Source organism: Peromyscus leucopus, chromosome 8b (genome assembly GCF_004664715.2).
Source record: "Peromyscus leucopus breed LL Stock chromosome 8b, UCI_PerLeu_2.1, whole genome shotgun sequence".
Lineage (NCBI taxonomy): Eukaryota > Metazoa > Chordata > Mammalia > Rodentia > Cricetidae > Peromyscus > Peromyscus leucopus.
In genome coordinates, this window is record NC_051086.1 from 39,708,380 (window position 1) to 39,728,150 (window position 19,771).

At 47.1% G+C, this 19,771-nt stretch overlaps 1 protein-coding gene across 2 annotated transcripts in view; it reads left to right on the forward strand.

Moving 5' to 3' along the window:
* Gria1 (glutamate ionotropic receptor AMPA type subunit 1) overlaps positions 1-19,771 on the forward strand; it is a 337,895-nt gene that overhangs the window by 199,610 nt on the left and 118,514 nt on the right. For both annotated transcript variants that reach the window (XM_028880050.1, XM_028880049.1), the window contains exons 6-7: positions 10,728-10,889; positions 13,909-14,076. In XM_028880050.1, the coding sequence (XP_028735883.1) occupies positions 10,728-10,889; positions 13,909-14,076 (330 nt within the window). The remainder of the gene's footprint in view (positions 1-10,727; positions 10,890-13,908; positions 14,077-19,771) is intronic.

Below are 19,771 nucleotides of genomic sequence, written 5' to 3' on the forward strand. Positions count from 1 at the left end.
ACATATGATCCCACACACATGCAAACATGTATACACACATGTGAAAATGGAAAATGGAAAAATTCTTGCAGAAAGGATAGGAATATTAATCCAGTTATAAATATGTAAATGGTAAGTAGGTGATGGGCAAGTCTTCTCACCCACTCCCTAGGCCAGCCTCTCCTCTGCTCCGTGCCTAAGTGAGACACACTCTTCTGGTTCCTGGGATGGAGGTGCCTACCTCTGGGCAGTCCTTTGCTTCTTTAGGACTCTGGCAGCTATCATAGCCTCTGCCAACAGGGCATGGCCTGTGTTCTGCTTTCTTTGGTCCCTTCTGACTCTGGAGGAGAGTGTGTGCTGTCCTTCCACGGGCCAACCTTGAACACCTGGCAATGCGTATGGCCAGCTCTTTGGTGTGTGCACTGTCAACCCAGATTCTTTCCATCCTCTAGTTCTTTCTCCCAGGGTGTGATTCTGTCCCTTGCCTGGTAACTGCTGGACTCATGAGGGAAGCCCTAAGAAGTGCACACCTTCACTCCTGTCCTGCTAACACCCTGATCTTGTCCCCCAACTGGATCAGATCATGTAAAACCAAGGCAACGTCTGTGGCAATCACACAGCCCTACAGAAGCTGTCTGAAACATGAGACTATGACGTCAGAGGAGAGGCACAAGGGCGTGGGTGGGGTGGGGCAGGAAATCCAGGAAAGATCAAGACAAGGCACCCACCCACACATCAGCATGAGAGTAAAAAAATGTGCCCCCCACCTGCTTTCAAGAACCCAGGAGAGCCTGGGCCTGAAGGTCCCTAAGAATCCTTGTCTTACCAGCCCTTCATGTTATAAAAGGGACACTCCTGCTCAGAGGAGCCACCAAAAAGCCCCTACCCTACCCTCACTGAATGCTCTGGGACTGCAACATTGCTTCTTGATGCCTGTTACATCTTTCCCTGGGACTGTCACGACAGCCTCCTCTGGTTGGCATCCATGGAAATGTGCAGGAGAGCGGGGGCTACAGCCACCATCAGCATGGGAAGCCCCTACCATCACTTCCTTGGGAGCATTGAAGGTGCCTTAAAACCACACCCAATAGGTGAGGAGAGTTCACTTTTCTCTCTTTCCTCAACCAAAGGCCCCTTTCCTTCCAGGCTTCATCACTTTCATCTAGAAAGTGAGCTTCCTCTGAGCTCCAGATTCAGTGCTGGCATTGCTTTATTTTCTCTAGAATACACTTGGGTGAAATAGGCCTTCCTCGATAGACCCTAAGTGACCAGAAAGGAGAGACCGGGCCTGCCTGCCTGGATCTCTTCTACATCCTTGTGGCTGTGATATGTGTGGCAATGCTGGGCAGTCATGACTAAATGATCAGATAAATGGATGTATAGAAAGAATATCCTTTCTCCATATTCCCAAAACTGCAAAGGCTGTTGTCTTAGCTCTTGGTTGCTCATCATAAACAAAAGGGTTGCTGTTGATGAAGACACCACCATCTCCGATTACAGGACATTGAGAAATTAATCTTAAATGGACCAGGAAACTCTCTTCCTGATGTTTAGCTTTTATAGTGTTGGAAAGTGCTGTGAAGGCTGCTGGGGAAGAAAAGGCATCAATGGTCTTCCCCGGTGAAAGAGTGGCAATGATGGTTATAACGGTAAGCCATCACTTTCTGACTAGCTATAAGGCCCGCTCCCTAGGAGGGATTTCATGTCTCATACTGTAAACCTTCTCAAAAGCCCATGTCTGAAGAGATCATATGCCCTAGGCGTGTTTTGATACATAGTTCTTCTCAGTAGGCTTCAAATTTACCATGTCTTTATGTTTTCACCCATTTTACACCATGCAATCAGTGGGTGCCTACTATATGTGAGGGCCTGAAAATGAATAAACCATCATTTTACAAAAATACTTAATGGAAGTCCTGCCTGGCTTTCTCTGCATGCTAATGTTGAGGCTTTGAGGGAGGATGTTGGTTCAGGTCCACCAGTAATTCTAGACATAAGAAGTCACCCTATGCCAGGAGAGTTTTAAAGGTTGAACTTACTCTGAAGTTAGTTGGGCCAAGAGTCAACCACAACCACAATCAGTTAGGGTAGAAGTAAGATGAGGGCATTCTCTGGAAGACAGCAATATCTCAGACCACGTGGAGCATCTCCAAGCATTGCATCAACATCCGAGGCTGAGGATCCCTAACCTTCTAACACAGTGTCAGCAGTTGACTCTAAATCTCAGGACTGAGGTCTGGTGATCCTGAGTAACCCCGATAACATTCTGGCTATGATGGACATGTGCAGGATCAGCTTGCTGTTGTGTTTGCAGATATCTGAGTGTCCAGGTACCTCTCCCTGACTTCAGAGAGGATTGTATGAGTCAACACTATGCTTTTCTCTAATGTGGATGACATGTCTATTAGCTGACTTTCATACAACTACAATGTCCTATTGGCTTGTTAGAGACCACATGAGCTTGTAGGTCACCAGGGATAATCTGGGATGAGATGCCTTGAAGGTTTGGCTTGTTACGGTGACTAAATTGGGAAAACGTGGAGATTTTTATGCAAAGACATGGGTGTTTGATGACAATTAAGTCATCAGCTGAAGACTATTCCATGGATTCACTTTTATCCATATTCCTCAGCATACACCTGTGTGGTTGTAGGATTATAGATCAAAGCTGAAAGAGCCCTCAGGAGAGAAGTGAGCTGCCCTAGAAATCCCCATACCTTTGGGGTTGAAGCTCTGTTTTCAGGTGGAATTTTGGGGAGAACCCTACTGTGTAACAGATTAAAAGCAAGGCTGCCTTGGCAAGCATGAGAATCAGAAGGTGGGCCTCTGTCTTTTGCTCCGTCCCTAACGTAGCATAGTGACCTGGGACATATCTTGAAGGATTATTGATCTGATGGATGTCTTTGATAAATCAATAACCACTTGCCTGTACAGGTTAAGACAGATGCCCTAGAGCAAAGAGCTCATGAGCTTCAAAGACAGGCCAAGAAGTTATGTGATTATCCCTAAAACTCTCTTCTTGGGCCTTTTATCTCTGACCTGGTTCACAATAAAACATACACAGAAAAGTCAATCCAAAGACCCCATTTAGTCCTTGAGACAAAAGCTGGGGGCATGAGGTAAAAGGATTGATGCTTGTAAAGAAGTCAATAACAGAGCTGGTTCTGTTGCTTCATTTCTCTGCACGTTCTTAACATACCGCCCTGCATCAGGCACTGTTTGTGGACCCTGTGGGTCTGTGGTCTTGCTTTTGAGGACAGGTTGTGGTCTCTGCCTTTCTCTGTCAAAACCACAGACAACAAAGAGATACAGAAATAGGGGGCCACAAGGCTAACACTCCAAGTGGCAGCATACATCAGAGGCACTGAAGATAAGCATCCTGGTCTCTGAGAGACCTCCTTCCTCACGTGAAGCTGAAGCCTGTTCCAAGGGCTCCTGCACAGGACAGGAGATGAATGAGCAGGAAGGTAGATGGCTAGATGCATAGAGGTTGAAATCCAAGCTCAGAAGTCACCTTACTCTCTCCATCTCTCACTAGCCACACTAGTTTAAGAGAAACCAATCTACTACATTTCCTCATTCCCAGTTTGCAAGCGTTAATAGAAGGACCTGCTTCATGATGTGGTTACAAGGATTAAATGTGATAATCAAGGCAATGGCAATGCCTGCTACCTTGCTTGGTTCTGGCTGATTCATGCCAAACACAATGGTTGCAGTCATCACTTTAACAAAAATCAGTCTCCCTTGAGATCTGACTGTTCATCTGTCTGGCCCACCTTGCAGAGCCTCAGAGAACAAATTTCCCACCTCTCTCCCATGACAACCCTCCTGAGAGTCAAGCACATCCTTCGCCTACCCTCTCAATCTTCTATTATGTTTTAGGCTGATCCTCTGTGCTCTTTCCAAGGCTTCCTAATATAAGGAGACTTTTCAAACCATACACTCCTGTGACTGCTCTCCTCAGAGCTGTCATCTGAGATTTTTCTCTGACAATTTGGGGGAAACTTGACATGTTCAACCTGTGCCATTCAGAGTATAAAGTACACATTTTTTGATTTGGTCTGATCTTACCTCTTCTTGATGTCAAGGGGCTGGAGATGGAAGGGTCTTTCCCCATGTACCGGTGTTAGCTTAATAAGCCTTCATCTTGACGCTGAACCTGAGCATCACAGAATGTTCCTTCTCCTTTCTGCTGGGTGTGATGTGAGCTTAGACAGGATGCTGAGAGCTGAACAGCGTGGGGGTGACCCTCTTCTAAAGATCTCAGCAAAAAAGGAAATGGAGCTTTGAGGCCAAAGCTTGTCAGCCTGAAAGTACTGTGCTGTGAGCTTGGGGAGATGTTTCAGTCGGTAAAGCATTTGCCTCACAAGCCTGAGGATCCCAGAATTGACATGAAAAAGCCAGGTGGTATTGTGACTAGAACCACAAAATCTGCTACACTCACATTCTGGTCCTCCACAAGGGCATTCCCAGGCCCTGGGTGTGGGTGAAGGACAGGTTACTCATTTACAGGCTCCAGATAAATTAGTGCTTGAGATATATTTGCACAGCCAGGCAAAGAGGGAGACGGTTGTGTCCAGGAGAAACCCAACACATTCCTGCTTACAGGCCCCTGTTAAAAGCAGGAGCTCTGGCCAGGCAACATTTGCTCTGGGCTCCTAACTGTGCACTGCTATCGGAAGAGTTTTGACCCTCTTTGACTGGGGCAATGGATACACCATCCTGAATCTAAACTCCTGTGTTCCCCCCAAGGGCTGGCAGAGTGTCATGTTCGTGAAGAAGTCCAACTGTGTAGTTAGGGAGTTGACAGAGGTCTCTGAATCAGATCTCAGCAGAAACTGGGGTGAATCCTTTCAGTGACTTATGCAAATGAGCTCTTGGGCCTACCATCCAGTTCCCTCTCAGAGTGCTTATGGGATTAAGCTGGACCACATTTACAAGACATTAAAATGAATGTCTTGCTTGGGAGGGGAGCGAGGAAAGACTTAAAATAAGCCCAAGGGTTAACTCCTGGTTGATTGCTTAATTTTCATTTTTCTACAGCAGTAGCCCCACAATCCCCAAAAGGTGGTTTGGATGAAGTTAAGTCATGTACATGAAGTGGCTATTTTAGCTACCATCATCATTTTTGTTATTCTTATGAGGCATGCTTTGGGACTAGGCTGCATCCCACTGCTGTCCCTCAGCCCCAGGCTAAGGGATGGCAGAACAAGCTGAGCTCTCTAGCCAGATTAGAACAGGATTCCTCAAATGCTACCACCTGCACCACTCCGTCCTATGACTCTGCTGCCTCTGCCTCTTCCAGGGACTGACAATGATACCCAGCCAGAGAACACATTAGCTTGATCTGAGGTTTGTCATCATTTCTAGTGGCATTTAAAGGGTAAATGTGTATGACAGAAGGGTCTAAAATATAATGAGCAAAACCCTGCACTTTCACGTCTTATCCCTGGTTGGGGGGGCCCAAACCAATCCCAAGCTTCTTAGACATATGAAGTTACACCTTCCCTTTGCCATATTTGGTTATTCTGGCCATTTCTCCCACACAGCTACAGAACATACCTGCCCCTCTTTATCTTGCCTCATCAACTCAGTGTCATCTGTGGCACTCACTAACTGTGTGAGGGAACAGTCCTGATCATCCCTTGAACATATCCAGCCTCTCCTTAACGGCCAGGCTTATGCTATCTTGTTTAATTCTTTTGATAATTATCTTCATATTTAACCTTGCATTTTGATTCACCAACATTAACATTTTGTCAAAATGAGGATCTCCTGCTCCCTCCTGGAGCTGTGGGTTGACAGTCCTTAGGGGTGGCTCTTCTACAAACACCCTCACAGACACCAGGTAGTCCCTGTGTTCCTCAGATTAAGAAGCATCCTCAGCCTGAACTTCCTTAGCCAGGTCCTCTGCTCCTACATGAAGATGGGAGGCAGAACGTTCTTTGCATGTTGCCTGTTCATGGGTCATGCGTGGAGCTGTGCTACAGAATGAGGTACTGAGGAAGCACACTGAAGCAGGGCAACCCAGCCACCCCAGGGCTGCCTTCTTCCCAGTGTCTCACAGAGGCCAGGCTGGAATAGACCTCTGCACAGCCAAGGCTGACCTTCAATTCTTGATCCTCCTGCCTCTGTCTTCTAAGTACTGGAACCATAGGCATGTGGCACCAAGCCACTTTAGGTAACACTCACTCTTCGAAGAGAAGCACCTGGTGCCAGGGCTCAGGGGACAGCAGAAGAGCAGAAGATGTGACTCTGGGTGACAAGTAGCTGGAGAAAGCAAACGGCTGTAGCTCATGTCGTTCTCTCTCAGCAGTGATGGTGTTTAGAACCACGGACTTGACATTTGGAGATGTGTTATCAAATATGCAGCACGGCTGGAAGACAGTCATGACGGTGAAGTTTCATGGCTAGAACTTTCCAAGAACTGTAATTAACAACATGGCATCCTTAAACACATTAGATAATAACATGAATAAAATAGATAAAGAAAAGGCACAACTTACCAAATAGTACCCCCGTGGGTTTTTAATAAAATAGAAAAGGAAATTGGAAAATGATTTAATTAAACCTATTTAGTAAATGTACTGGGGGAAGAGACTTAGCTGAATTTCACAATTCCCTAGCAGGCAAAGAGCTAATGCCTGTATTTCCCTTCTTAATCAAGACCACATTTCTTTGTTGACCAAGTCTATATCCCTGCATTGTGGAGAAAGCAGGCCTAGTAACCACAAGAGTCTAGTTTCCCTGTGATTAAGACATCCTAGGGGTCAGTGTTAGCATTCCCAGCATGCAGTCTTGCACTGGAGGAGAGATGTCAGCTCTTAGATGTACACTGACCCCAAGTGGCTTCCTGGATTTGGTTCTCATGGTGAATGTCGCAAATAGGAGTCCATATCTGTTCTCTTTCTGGGTTATGGGTGTGGGGCTGGAGGGTCCCATCAGCTTGACTATGTGTGACCCTGGATTGGCTCCACTAACACTGTCGTCAGGCTTGCTGGCAATGAAGCTGAGCTGCGTGCCTGTTTGAGCAAATCACCATTCCTCTTGGCCTTCATTATGCTGGGGAGGGAAAGTCAGTAGGGATGCCCAGGAGCTGGTTACAGATTGCGAGTGACAGAATCTGACTGCGGGAGATAATTTTCATTTCATTCTCTCAATAGCTATTTTGCGAACAAGATGTTCTTTTTAAAAGTCTCTAAAGAGTATGGAAAATCTCCCAACTGTGTACTGGCTCTTAACCAATGGTGAGAAGGCTGTACTCTTATAGGGTATAACACCGTCAAATGCAGGCTGGGTAGGGAAGCCCAGTTCTGACTTTCCCTTTAAGAACAGCTGGCTGGGTACCATTGCACAAGGCAGTTACCTCTGTGTCACTCTGTGAACTGTGGCTGTGGTACAAGTTAATCTCAGCTGATTAAAATCACTCACTGGCAGCTGTTGCCTGCTGGTCATGTTTCCCCTGGCTAATTGGCACACCTGCTTGAGGGACAGTCTCTAGCTTTATTCATTCTCAAAGCAAGAAAGGATCGAGCATCTGCCCTGGGCTGGAGCATGTACCGAGATGCTAGGTGCTAGAACACATCAGCGAACAAGATGGGAACTGAAAATGTCCCCACCTTCAGTAGTTAGTATGTCAATGGGAAGAGAGAGGACAAAAAGAACAACAAGGGAAGATGATCTCAGTGGTGACAGGTGCTCCAGAGACATCAGGCACGACGTTGGAATGGGCCAGACAGAGTGTTGGAAGAAACTCCACTAGGGTTCTCCTACAAGCAGAGCCCAAAGCAAGGCTTCAGGGAGGAGCAAGGGCTATGTGCCAATCCCGGAAACACAGTAGGGATGCACAGTAAAGAGAAGGCAGACGTTCAAGCATGTTCCCAAGAATCCCCACCCTCTCTCCATCTCTGGATGTCAGCATAGACCATTCCACCAGCTTATGCACCAGGCAGAGGATTCTGGGCTGGCATCTATGATGTCTGCAGCTGTCACTAGTGTAGGTCCGTCCCTGGGCATGTGAGCTTGGCATGCCTGGCCTCCTCTTCATGCAGGTGGGGCGGCAGGTGTTTGCAGTTAGTGCATAAAATGGAACAGTGGTGTGTAACAGAGTGGAAATACACAGGGCCAACAGTGTCTGCTGCAGGGATGGAGCTGGCTCTTCAGATGAGGGGACTGGAGTAAGTTCTCTGGAGAGACGGTGTGCTAGCTAGGATCCAGACCATGGGAAGGAGTCAAGAATGGAAATGATATTCCTAGACAGGAAGCAAAGACAAAGGCTGTGTAGGACTGAACTGGGATTGTCTATAAAACGCTCAAAAGGGTAATGGACTATCAAAGGCACTGGTAGAAGCCAGGGAGCTTGGAAATATTAAATCTGCTCTTTCAAGAATTTGATGTAGACCAGCCCTGAGATCCTGAGGCAGAACTAGGTCCAGTGCTTGGACCTCAGCTGCCGCCAGCTGTGGACTTCCCCATCTCAGGCACACATCCTCAGCTCCTTCTCCTAGTCTGGTTCTGTTATCGAGATTGGGCACTTTCCCTAAGCCACAGAACCAAGCATGCATGAGTTTTATGGGCCTCACTCAAAATCCTGTAGTGTAGTACTAATTATAATTGAAAAAAAAAGGAAAGAAAGAAAAATATAAGTTAACACAAGCTATGTGGGACCCAGCTTGGACCACTGCCTGACTTCATCTCCTACCGGAAATCTTTCTCATTATTGCCTTCCACTCACACCAGGCCCGTTGCTGTTTCTGGAATGTTCCAAGCAGCCTCCTACCCCTGGGCCTTTGCTCAGTGTATCCCACCCAGGTATCCCCATAACTCGCACCTGGGACTCCACTATACCTGTGCCGATAGGACCCCACAGGTGGACTGATCTGGACCACTCCTTCCATGTTCCCATTCACAAACCCCCTTTACCGCTCTTCATAGACACGTGGCTACTCCAGAGCACACACTGCCGTACAGCATTGTGCACTATGTGTTTATTGGTCTACTGTCTGATTTCCCCTACAAGTACGTAAGGTCCACAGGGGAGGAAGCTTGAAAACTCTTAAGTTCTCAAAAGAGTATGTTTTGTGATGAGGTTTTTGGGGGAGAAGGGGGTGAATTGCTTAACAGAAGAGGTTAGCTCTGGCCCCTTCTCTGTCACTAACTCTGTGAGCAGCTTTGTGGGCACTAACCCTCCCTTTCTGTCTTAGTTTCTGTGTGTGTGTGGCAAACAGGCACATAAGCTGCACCCTTTTAAGGAGCAATGTGAAATGAGGCCACAGATGTGAGCATACTGGACATTGTTGAATTTATTATATAAATGCAAGGCTTCCTTTTAAGTTTAAGGCTTTCTGACTTTGCATGAGTTTTGCTGCATTGGAAGGAAATTCCATTTGCAATAAAGAATCCTTCATGGAGGTCAGAGGTGGCCAGGCCTCCTCGGGGAGAACAGGTCCAATTCACTGTACATGAAAGAGCACAGTGAGAGGTGAAAGCCCCCCTCAGGAGCCAGCCCCTTCCAGAGACTTGCTGGTGACCTTGGGCAACTTGCATACATTTGTTCCCAGCAGTCTTCAGATGTCTCCTCTCTCCAAAGGTAAAGCAGGGTGGTAAGCAAGGACAGCCCTTCCTTTGAGATTTTCCCTTTGCATCTAATATCTTGTCATCGGAAGAACCTGGGCCATCAAGATGACTCAGAAGTAAAGGGACTTGTCACACAAGCCCAGAACCCGAGTTCAATGCCCAGAACCCATGTGGATTGATGTGGAAGGAGAGACTAGTCTCCATACAATACAACTGTTTTCTGACCTACACACACACACACACACACACACACACACACACACACACACACACATGCACACACACACATACACACACACATACACACACACACACACACACACACACACACACACACACACACAGTGCACATAATGTTGTCCAGACACAACAGAGCAGTTGCACATATGAATTCACAATGGTTGTGAGAGAATACACAACGTGAGTTTAAGTCAGACAAAACCCCATTATGAAGACGGGAGGTAGGCACAAATTCCCAACCCTAGCCAAGAAGTTACTGGCCACTGGTAGCTGCTGGGAGAGTCCATAGTCTTGAAGAATATGATACCTGGTAGGTTGATCATGCTTCAGGAGTTGGCCCCATATACAAGAGTATACATGTAGCACAAATTAGACACAATGAGTTAAAAAAATAAAAAAGAAGACACAAAGTTAAATGGGTAGGGAAAGGTGGACCCAGGAGGAGCTAGAGGAGGAGTTGCTAGGATCAAAATAAACTGTATGGAATCCTAAAAGAAATAATAGTAATAATAATAGTAATAGTAATAATAATAATAATAATAATAATAATAATAATAATAATAATAATAATTTTTAAAATCCCAGCATCCATTGATTGTCAGTCTGGGCACATAGTGTCTATTTCATCTTTTCCCTAACCTCTAGACTCCATTGCATAAACAAACGAACAAAGTAACTCGGTCCAAGGCAGTGTAAGCCCGCACCGCTACATCCCAGGGGTACCATCCTCAGGCTGACACTCTCAGTCTCTATGACAACTTTGTGTAAAAAAAAATCTATGAGAATGGAATTCAAGGGGGCAAAAACACTGCTGTCTACATTCAGCCTGTTCTGCCTTGTGGAGCAGAAGAGAAAGACTCCTGGGTCTGCACTGTGGGGACATGGACCTGCCCAGGCAACATGTTTTACTCTCCCCTTTCCTTCTTCCACAGGGTTTCATGGATATTGACTTAAATAAGTTCAAGGAGAGTGGAGCCAATGTGACAGGTTTCCAGTTGGTGAACTACACAGACACCGTCCCAGCCAGAATCATGCAGCAGTGGAGGACAAGTGACGCGCGAGACCACACCAGGGTTGACTGGAAGAGGCCGAAGGTGTGAAAATGGATTCCCGCTTTTCTCCCATAGCCAGCCCCAGAACCCTGGGGCACGTGAGTCTTTAGAAAGGAAACAGGTTTCCTATTAAGCAGAGGAACACATCAGCATGAGGGTCAGGCATCCCAACAAGACAGAGGTCAGCAGCCCAGGACTGTTACACTGATGCCAGTCACCAAATATTCCAAGTTCTTGTTCTGGTACCCTGAGCCTTTGACTTCTGCTAGACAGCATAAGAAGGCTGCATAGACTTCCGTCATGATGCCTGCATTCATCCCAGCATTTACTAAATTGATTTTTGTCAGTGGGACAAAATACCTGAGCAAATCATCAACTCTAGGAGGAAGGGTCTATGTGAGCTCATGGTCTCAATGTATGGCCACCTGGCTCCATTGCTTTTGGGACTGTGGCAAGGCAGGAACATTATGATGGAAAGACACAATGGAGGGAAGGCATCGAGAAAGTGGAGATTCTAGAAGGGGCCAGAGACAGGCTACAGCCTTCAAAGGCACACACTCAGTGAGCCACTTCCTCCAAGGGAAACCCCACCTCCTGGTTTCCATCACTTCCCAGGGATGCCATTAGGTTACCATTGGTGGGTTAATGCATTGATGATTATGTCTATGTCAGCATCCTCATGATTCAGTTGCTTGGCTAAAACCCACCTCTGGGTACTGCACCTTCACCACGTGAGGGGTTTTCTTTGAGGAGGGAGGAGATACTTCAGGCCCAAACCATAACCCAGCCGGAGGAAGAGAGAACAGAAAACAGACCTTTGTTTCTAAGAACTCTTTTCCTGAGACTGGGGAGTGGCTCAGTTAGTGAAGTGCTTGTTGCCCCTGGCTGGGACTCCCAATTCCCAAGTCAAAAGCCAAACACAGGACCACACACCTGTAACCCCAGCACCAGAAAGGCAGAGGCAGGAGGATCCCTGGAGCTTGCTGGTGAGCCAGTCTAGCCAAATCGGTGAGCTCCAGATTCAGTGAGAGACCCTATTTCAAAATTATGGTGAAGAAAGACAGAAAGGGACTCCTGATGTTGCCCTCTGACCTCAAGACATGCACATACGCATACACAACCACACATATGAACATGTACACACAGAGAGAATTATTCTCGGGAAGGCACTAGCAGATCGTCCACTTACCCACCACCAGCTCCATGTTAGGAAACTGCCTTCAGCTGGTTGCAAGGGAAGCCAGAAAACGCTGTTTGTGTTCTAATTAGGGTCACTATCTTTCTTTTTTCTCGAGCAGTACTAGGGATGGAAATGAATACCTCACGAATCCTAAGTACTACAGCTCCCACCCATCTGTCCCCCATTTTACCAAGCACAAGACAAATGCCCATTTCTTTATAGACTCTGTGAATGGAGCACTGAGGTGCCACGGACTCCCTACCTCTGTATGCCCAGCTGACCATCAGAGAACCTTGCCTGGAGACGCACAGCTGCTCTCCACGTGGGTCTGCAGTCCAGCTTCTCACTTCTCAGTCCCAGAGCCAAACTCTGTTTTGTTTGATATTGGATACTGTTTGTGACTGTGGCGAGCAGGCCGTGGGTCTTCTAGTTCAGGTGACATAGCATGGCAGTGGCTACATGCAACACTGTGTTGAGAAGGATTCTGAGGCCAAGTCTATTATCTGGGGCTGTGGGCGAATCTTTGGCCCATGTTCCTAGGCTGCTTATTTTTGTGAATTGCAGTCTATATAGCTGAGGCAACTCCCGTCCCACCAGTGATCAAACTGACTTAACTCTTGGAGAATGAAGACTCGTTGCAGTATCTTATTAAACAAAAGTTCTTGAAAAGAAAGATCGACTTTGATGCAGGCTAACATATTAGTTGATGACTGCCCAAGCCAGCTTCTAAGTGTAAAGTATTTTTTTTCTCAGAAAATAAAACAGACGTAGCGGTGCATGCGTATAATGTGGAGGCAGGAGGATCAGAAGTTCAGCATCATCCTGAGCTACACAGAGTTCCAGGCTAGCCTGTCTCAAAAATATAAATTAGAAGGGACTGAGGAGGTGACTCAGTCTGTAAGGTGCTTGCTGTGTAAGCCCGGGGACCTAACTCTGGATTCCAAGCACCCACAGAAAAAGTTAGGCATGGCAGCATGTGCTTGGAATCCCATCGCTGGGCAATCAGAGAGAGGATTCATGGGGTTCACTAGCCAAGTACTCTAGCCAGATGGTGAGCTCCAGCCTCAATTAAAGACTAGTCTCAAAAATAGGATAGGGAGAAATTGAAGAAGACCTCCAGCTTGCACACACACACACACACACACACACACACACACACACACACACACACACACGAGGTGGGGGAAGGTACATATATACACATTTGAACACAAATAATAAGTTAGGATCAGGAAATCAACTAAGAATTGGAAAAATAAACTCATCATATAGCTGTATAGTGTGACCTTAAGATGACATACTGTGTAATAAGACAGGTTTGCCTCATTCACATCTTTGGTCAAGCAAGGAAAACCCTTAAGCATTATCATTAATATTAACTCTCCACAAGACGGAGAGTCTATAGAATACTCACTTTACCGTGGAGGAAGCCACACACAGAGATAATTAGGAGCTTGCTCATCTTGGAATAGTGTTTCCTTTACTGTTAGAAGAGGTGCTGGAGCTCTTCCTGGCCCCCGGTTGTTGACTCTCATACAGAGGAAGCCAACTGACTTTCCATGTATTTGGCCTGCAGATAAGTTGTATTTAATCTATGTGTTTCTTCCCAATTAAAGTAGCATTTTTCAAATCACGGGACTGAACACCAAACTCCAAAATGCAGGCTTGTCTTTAAAGGTTACAGCTGGCCTTGCTAAACCCCCAGCTCTGGAGAGCCCACTGACTGGGCAGACCTGTGAGCAGACCTGTGAGAGACAGGACACCCAGCTCCAGAAGCTGCCACATACGTCACTCACCGGGACGCCATTCCCCAACACAGCCCCCGACCCCACCTTTCTGTCAGCTCTCTCTGACACCTGCCTGTCTGCCTTCCTTCCCCAGTACACATCTGCTCTCACCTACGATGGTGTGAAGGTGATGGCTGAGGCCTTCCAGAGCCTGCGGAGGCAGAGGATTGACATATCCCGCCGGGGAAACGCTGGAGACTGTCTGGCTAACCCAGCTGTGCCCTGGGGCCAAGGGATCGACATCCAGAGAGCCCTGCAGCAGGTAAGGCAGACGGTACCTTCCCACCCCAGTCTTTGGAGACAAATAGGAAAGTTAGCATTGAGTTCAAGCAGTATGTATCAGTCTAAAGGGTATGCCTGGAGTTTGGAGTGACCACTACATTGTTCAAGTCAAAAGTATGGAACACAAATCAAACTTGGGACAAAACAAACAAAGAGACCATTAAAATGTGGTATCATTCCTTGTAGTGTCAAGGCTGCATTCTCTGCTTAGGGACTATGAAAAAAAAAAAAGCCCCTGGAAAGGCACTAATTTCCATGTTCAGAAGGAGGACTTAATATATGAAGGAACGAGGCTGGGGAGGTAGCTGATCACATAAAATGCTTATCCCAAGAGCATGAGGATCAGTGTTTAGACCCCCAGCACCCACATGAACAGTGGGCAGATATGATTGGCTGGCTATAATTCCAGCACACAGGAGGCAGGGATGTGATTGGCTGGCTATAATTCCAGCACACAAGAGGCAGGGATGTGATTGGCTGGTAATAATCCCAGCACACAGGAGGCAGGGATGTGATTGGCTGGCAATAATCCCAGCACACAGGAGGCAGGGATAGGATCTCCACAGCGGACTAGTTAGCAAGACTAGTGGAACTTGTCAGTTCTGGGTTCAAGTGAAAGACCTTACATCAATATAGAAGGTGGCAAGTAGTAGGGGAAGACATCAGCCTCTGGCTTCTACATATAAAGGTCCACATATGCATATGTACCCATCCACACATCTGTACATAACACACACACACACACACACACACACACACACACACACACCACATGCAAACTACAAAAGAAAAGAAATGCTCAGGGTTGGCTCTGAGCTGTGAGCAGACCCCTACATGGTCTTTCTTCACTCCTTTCCTATTCGTGCACATTCCATGGCTTTATCGCTCATCCTTCTGACCCGACTTTCTCACTTCTCACGTCTCAGCACCACAGTCATCAATTCTCTTTGCACTGGAACAGTGAGAGAACAAGAATAGAACATCATGCCGGGCCCAATCGGTTGGCTATGCACAGGACTCGGAGGCAGAATCCAGATTCCACAGTGGAGAGTATAAATATTCAATTACTAACATGCCTGCCAGGACAGCAGGGTGAGACAGTGGTATAGATGGGTGTGTGTTTGACATTCTTGCTTTAGAAGATTCTGGGAGTTTGCCCACAGCTTGAATACTCTTGAAGGTCCTAGAAGTACCGCAAGCCCCTGTGGTGATTCTCAGTTTGCTGGTACACAGCATTGCCTCTGGTGCCTCCCAATGGAGGCTGCATTTGCGAAGAGATGGTGGGAAGAAGGCTGCACTAAACCCAAAGGGAATGAATGGTAAAGCATGGGCACAGAGGGGAACCCATACCAGCAAGATATTTGGTATCGATGTCCTTCAAAACCCACTTTCCCAACCAATGGCATTCCCCGGGTGAGGTCAGCTCTGCCATTAAGCTTGCATTCAGCAGAAGGTGGACTTTGGCTCCTAGGAGAGAGGAGCACATCGAAACAAGAGATACATGAACACAAGATGTTCATCCACTTGTGCACAGCTCTGGCGATATTCACAACCTGGAGAAATACCAGCAAAGAGTCTCAGCAGCTGCTCTCGGCCTGAAGAAAGAGCCCTGTGTGGCAGAGGACACGCAGTCACATCCCCCAGACTGAAGTGAGGCGGCAGACCTGCCGACCTTAGTAGGCATCTCTAGGTCCTCGGCTGTGTCTCTGCCCGTCCCTGCCTCTGTGCAGGGCAGCCCCCAGGTCACCAGGCAGTAACGACAGACACCAGACAGGTTCCAGAATGACTAACAAAGAGGCAGCTCCGGTTCACAGCTTATTTTAAATGCTTTTCCTGACAGCAGTCGAGACAGATTCTGTCTACAGTGTGAGGCTGGCCTCAGACAGTCCCAGGGACTCACCCATGGCGCCACAACCTTCCAGCTCCTCTGCTTCTTCCCATCTTAATGGCATCCCTGAAAGCATATTCTGATGCCACTATGACAGGGTTGAAGCCCAGGAGGCAATGTGGAGTGACAGACAGTGGTCTGAATCAGGAAGCAAGAAAGACAGCCCCCAGGTCTCTCTGAGCAACCTCAGAAGATCCATCAAGCTCTCTGGTGGACCTCTTTTCCACTAGAGGAGGAGGCCAAGCAGACAGCACCCAAGTCTCCGCCGCCCATAAGAACACCAAGATCCCAGCATTCATAAGGCAGAGGCAGGAGGATTGCTAGTTTCTGACGAACACGAACTACATAGGAAGTGCTTAGGAGAAAAAGAAAAACTCAAAGAGTACATTCATTTCCCTTATGGTCTAACTCACATCTTTCCACTGCAATACATACTCATCTTCTGCTTCTGCCCTAGCAGGGTTGGAGAGAGCTAGTTGCCATGGTGAAGGCTGATATCTTACTCTGTTCTGGAGCTGAGACATGTGTGTGCCTGCCTTCCATGGGTAGCTCCCAAAAGCTGACTGTGCACTCCAGGGAGTGAGGAGACCTCAACACTGGGGACGATGAAAAAAGTCAAGTCCAACCCACGAGAGACGCCTTCAGTCTCTTTGATGAACAAACAAACCAACCAAAATGATCCTTCCCTGAGACCATCTGCCCAAAACAGGCTCCTTTTCAGATCTCTGTGGATCACCTAGAATGGAGAGTTTATTGCTAGAAGAGACCTGGGAATCACTGGCCCTGTTTTCCCCTCACTTTACAAATGAGAAGGTGGAACCAGAGTGCCCTGTGCTGCCTCCAATTGTGACACTGCAGCTTAATTACAAAGATAGAACCAGACCACTGCCCAGGGCCCCTCCTTCCATGCATCAGGCCTGTCCTGTGACCCAGCAGACTGCTCTAGACAGTATTGATCTCTGGAGCCTTCGCCTAGCCACAGCCACTGTCCAGCCATTTTACCTTCTAGACCTACCTCTTAAGAGAGTCACATCATCAGAGGACAACTGCCATCAGAGCCTAGGTGAATCCTAATGGCATCCAGATTTTGGAACCCAGGGATGCGCTCCAGAGCTCCTGTATCTGCAGCCTTTGGGTCACACAGTACAAAGGACCAACCCCACTCTGGCTAAGATGGTACCATCCAGAGTCCAGCACAACCTGCCTGGCAGCCTAACAAGCTAGAAAGTCAAATCCTAAAAATAAGTGTAATGATAGCTGTGGTGTAGCATGGACAGCACAGGCTCTGAGCATTTATGTATTACCTCACCGAATGCTCCACAGAGCGCAGTAGGACTCAGACGTATTAATTATAAAATGAAAAGGCTGAATTTCAAGGAGATTGATAGACATCTTTATGTGATACAGCTGGCCTATAGTGACACATACAGAGGTTGCTCTGCAGTCCAACAGAGATGGCCCAAAGCATCATCAGAGATGAGCCAGTGCAGCACAGAACTTTGGGCATGCACTCTGCACGCACATCCCTCACCACTGAAACTCCCCCAGAGAAAAGTGAAGCTGCCCCTGCTGTCATCAGGAGAGATGTTTAGGATATGGATGTAGCCTTCCAGCCTAGAACCTGGACGCCCACCGTGCTCCAAGAAGGGAACACCCTATGCCAGCTTCATCAACCTGACCTCACTCACGCCTGGGTTGGAAGGTCTGACTGCCCAGAGCACAGAACAATGAATGAGGACAGCAATTCCAAAGCTGAGTTTCTAGAAGCTTTCCCTAGTCTTTGTCACAAAGAGTTTAAGGCATGGGCTTTCTGTCATCATGGCAGCTCTGGGATGTGTCCTCTCCCATCCCCCAGCACCATGGTTTACCCCCAAGGGTATAGGTACCCACAAGAAGACATGAAGGGCTTCGGTTACTCTAGGAGTCTACTGACTCCCATGAATCTGGAGTCAAGAGTCATCAGCTTGACTCCATCTGGAAAATGGATAAAATGACCTCTGCCCATTTTGAGGCTTCTGACGAAGCTCCTGGAGCAACACCTGGTAGCCTCTGGTCCCTAGAACTTTGAGAGTGGGGCCATTGACCTTGCTGGAAACTGAGGCACACGGAATGGACAGTGGTACCATCCCCACTTCTGTCAAGAGTTGCCTGCTCTGCCTTATTGTAAGACAACACGTCAGACAGACCTGATGCCCTCTGCTTCTAGTCTGTTCTCCATCCCTGCTGGGCCATTCTACATGGTATAATGCTGGTATCTTCATCAGAATAGTGTCCACATATGAACACTCATGTCCAACACAACGTTCTAGACATTTCAATTATTTGAAAAAGAAACCTAGGAACGGCTTCAACGAGGAGCCTGCAGATATCCTTCAGAGCCAACAGAGACTGTCTGAAAATGCCCAGCAAGAGGTTGTGAGAGCATCAGGCAGGCATCACACACCACACTGTGCACATCTGTGTGGCCCACTAGAGCTGAGTGTGGCACTCATGGCCCCGCTATAAGAGGCTACTTGATATCCAAGATACAGATGCCAGAAGACGTTAGGAACTCTCTCTCTCTCTCTCTCTCTCTCTCTCTCTCTCTCTCTCTCTCTCTCTCTCTCTCTCGTTTTTTGTTTGTTTGGTTGGTTGGTTTGGTTTGGTTTGGTTTTTTCCAGACAGGGTTTCTCTGCATTGCTTTGGTGCCTGTCCTGGATCTCACTCTGTAGACCAGGCTGGCCTCAAACTCACAGAGATACGCCTGGCTCTGCCTCCTGAGTACTGAGATTAAAGGTGTGCACCACCACTGCCTGGTAGGAATTCTTAATTTCAGGTCTGCCTCTTGTGCTTATTCATGACACCTACCCCTAGAATTCTGGCTGCCTCCTGTGAAGGTAAATCATAAAATCTAAGCATCATGCTTCACGGGATTCCTGTGAATGCAGATGAAGCTTCATAAGTGCACGATGCTTGAGAAATGATGGTAGAATCAGGGTCGTCCTTAGTAACAATAAAAATTGTTAGGCATTTGCAAGGACAAAATTTTTGTCACAAAGTATCTATTTACCCTTAAATTAACCTTACCACAATTAACTGATCCATCAAACACATAAAGAAACTGAGTCACATGAGATCATGCAATGTCTTATTACCAAATACATTGATATTTGAGACTAGTGCCAAAGAGTAGGTGCCCATTTGTATTGTTAGTGATGATTTTTTCCTGTTTGGTCAAGTTTGTCTACCATCCAGTCACGCACACATTTGTCTCACTGCTGTCTAAATAAATTACGTAAACTGAGACCTAGCCACCGAGCTACCCACCTTGAACCTAAACCCCTGGGAGAGCTGAGCCTGGGCCAGGGTGACTGTATCAGTTCCCTTTCCATTGCTGTGATAACACAAGGCAGCTCATAGAAGGAAGAGTTCGTTTGGGCTTACAGTTCCAGAAGGATGAGTTCATCATGGCAGAGAGGCATGGCAACATGCACTCCCAGTGACATACTTTCCCTAGCAAGGCTGGACCACCTAAACCTCTGTAAAAAGTGCCAGCAACTGGAGATGGAATATTCAAATACATAAGCCTTTGGGGGAACATTTCCCATTAAAACCACCACAACGACCAAGGAGAGAGGAAGGTGAAGTTACCAACTCCTTTCTCATATTCTCTGTAGCAGGTTTCATGTTTTGGTTTGTTTTTTTTTCTCTGCCAAGCAAAGATGGTCCAGGATTTTCTAGGAGCAGAGATATCTCCAGCTTGCAGATGAAAGAGCAAAGAGCTTGTATAATTTGCTCAGTGTTTTGA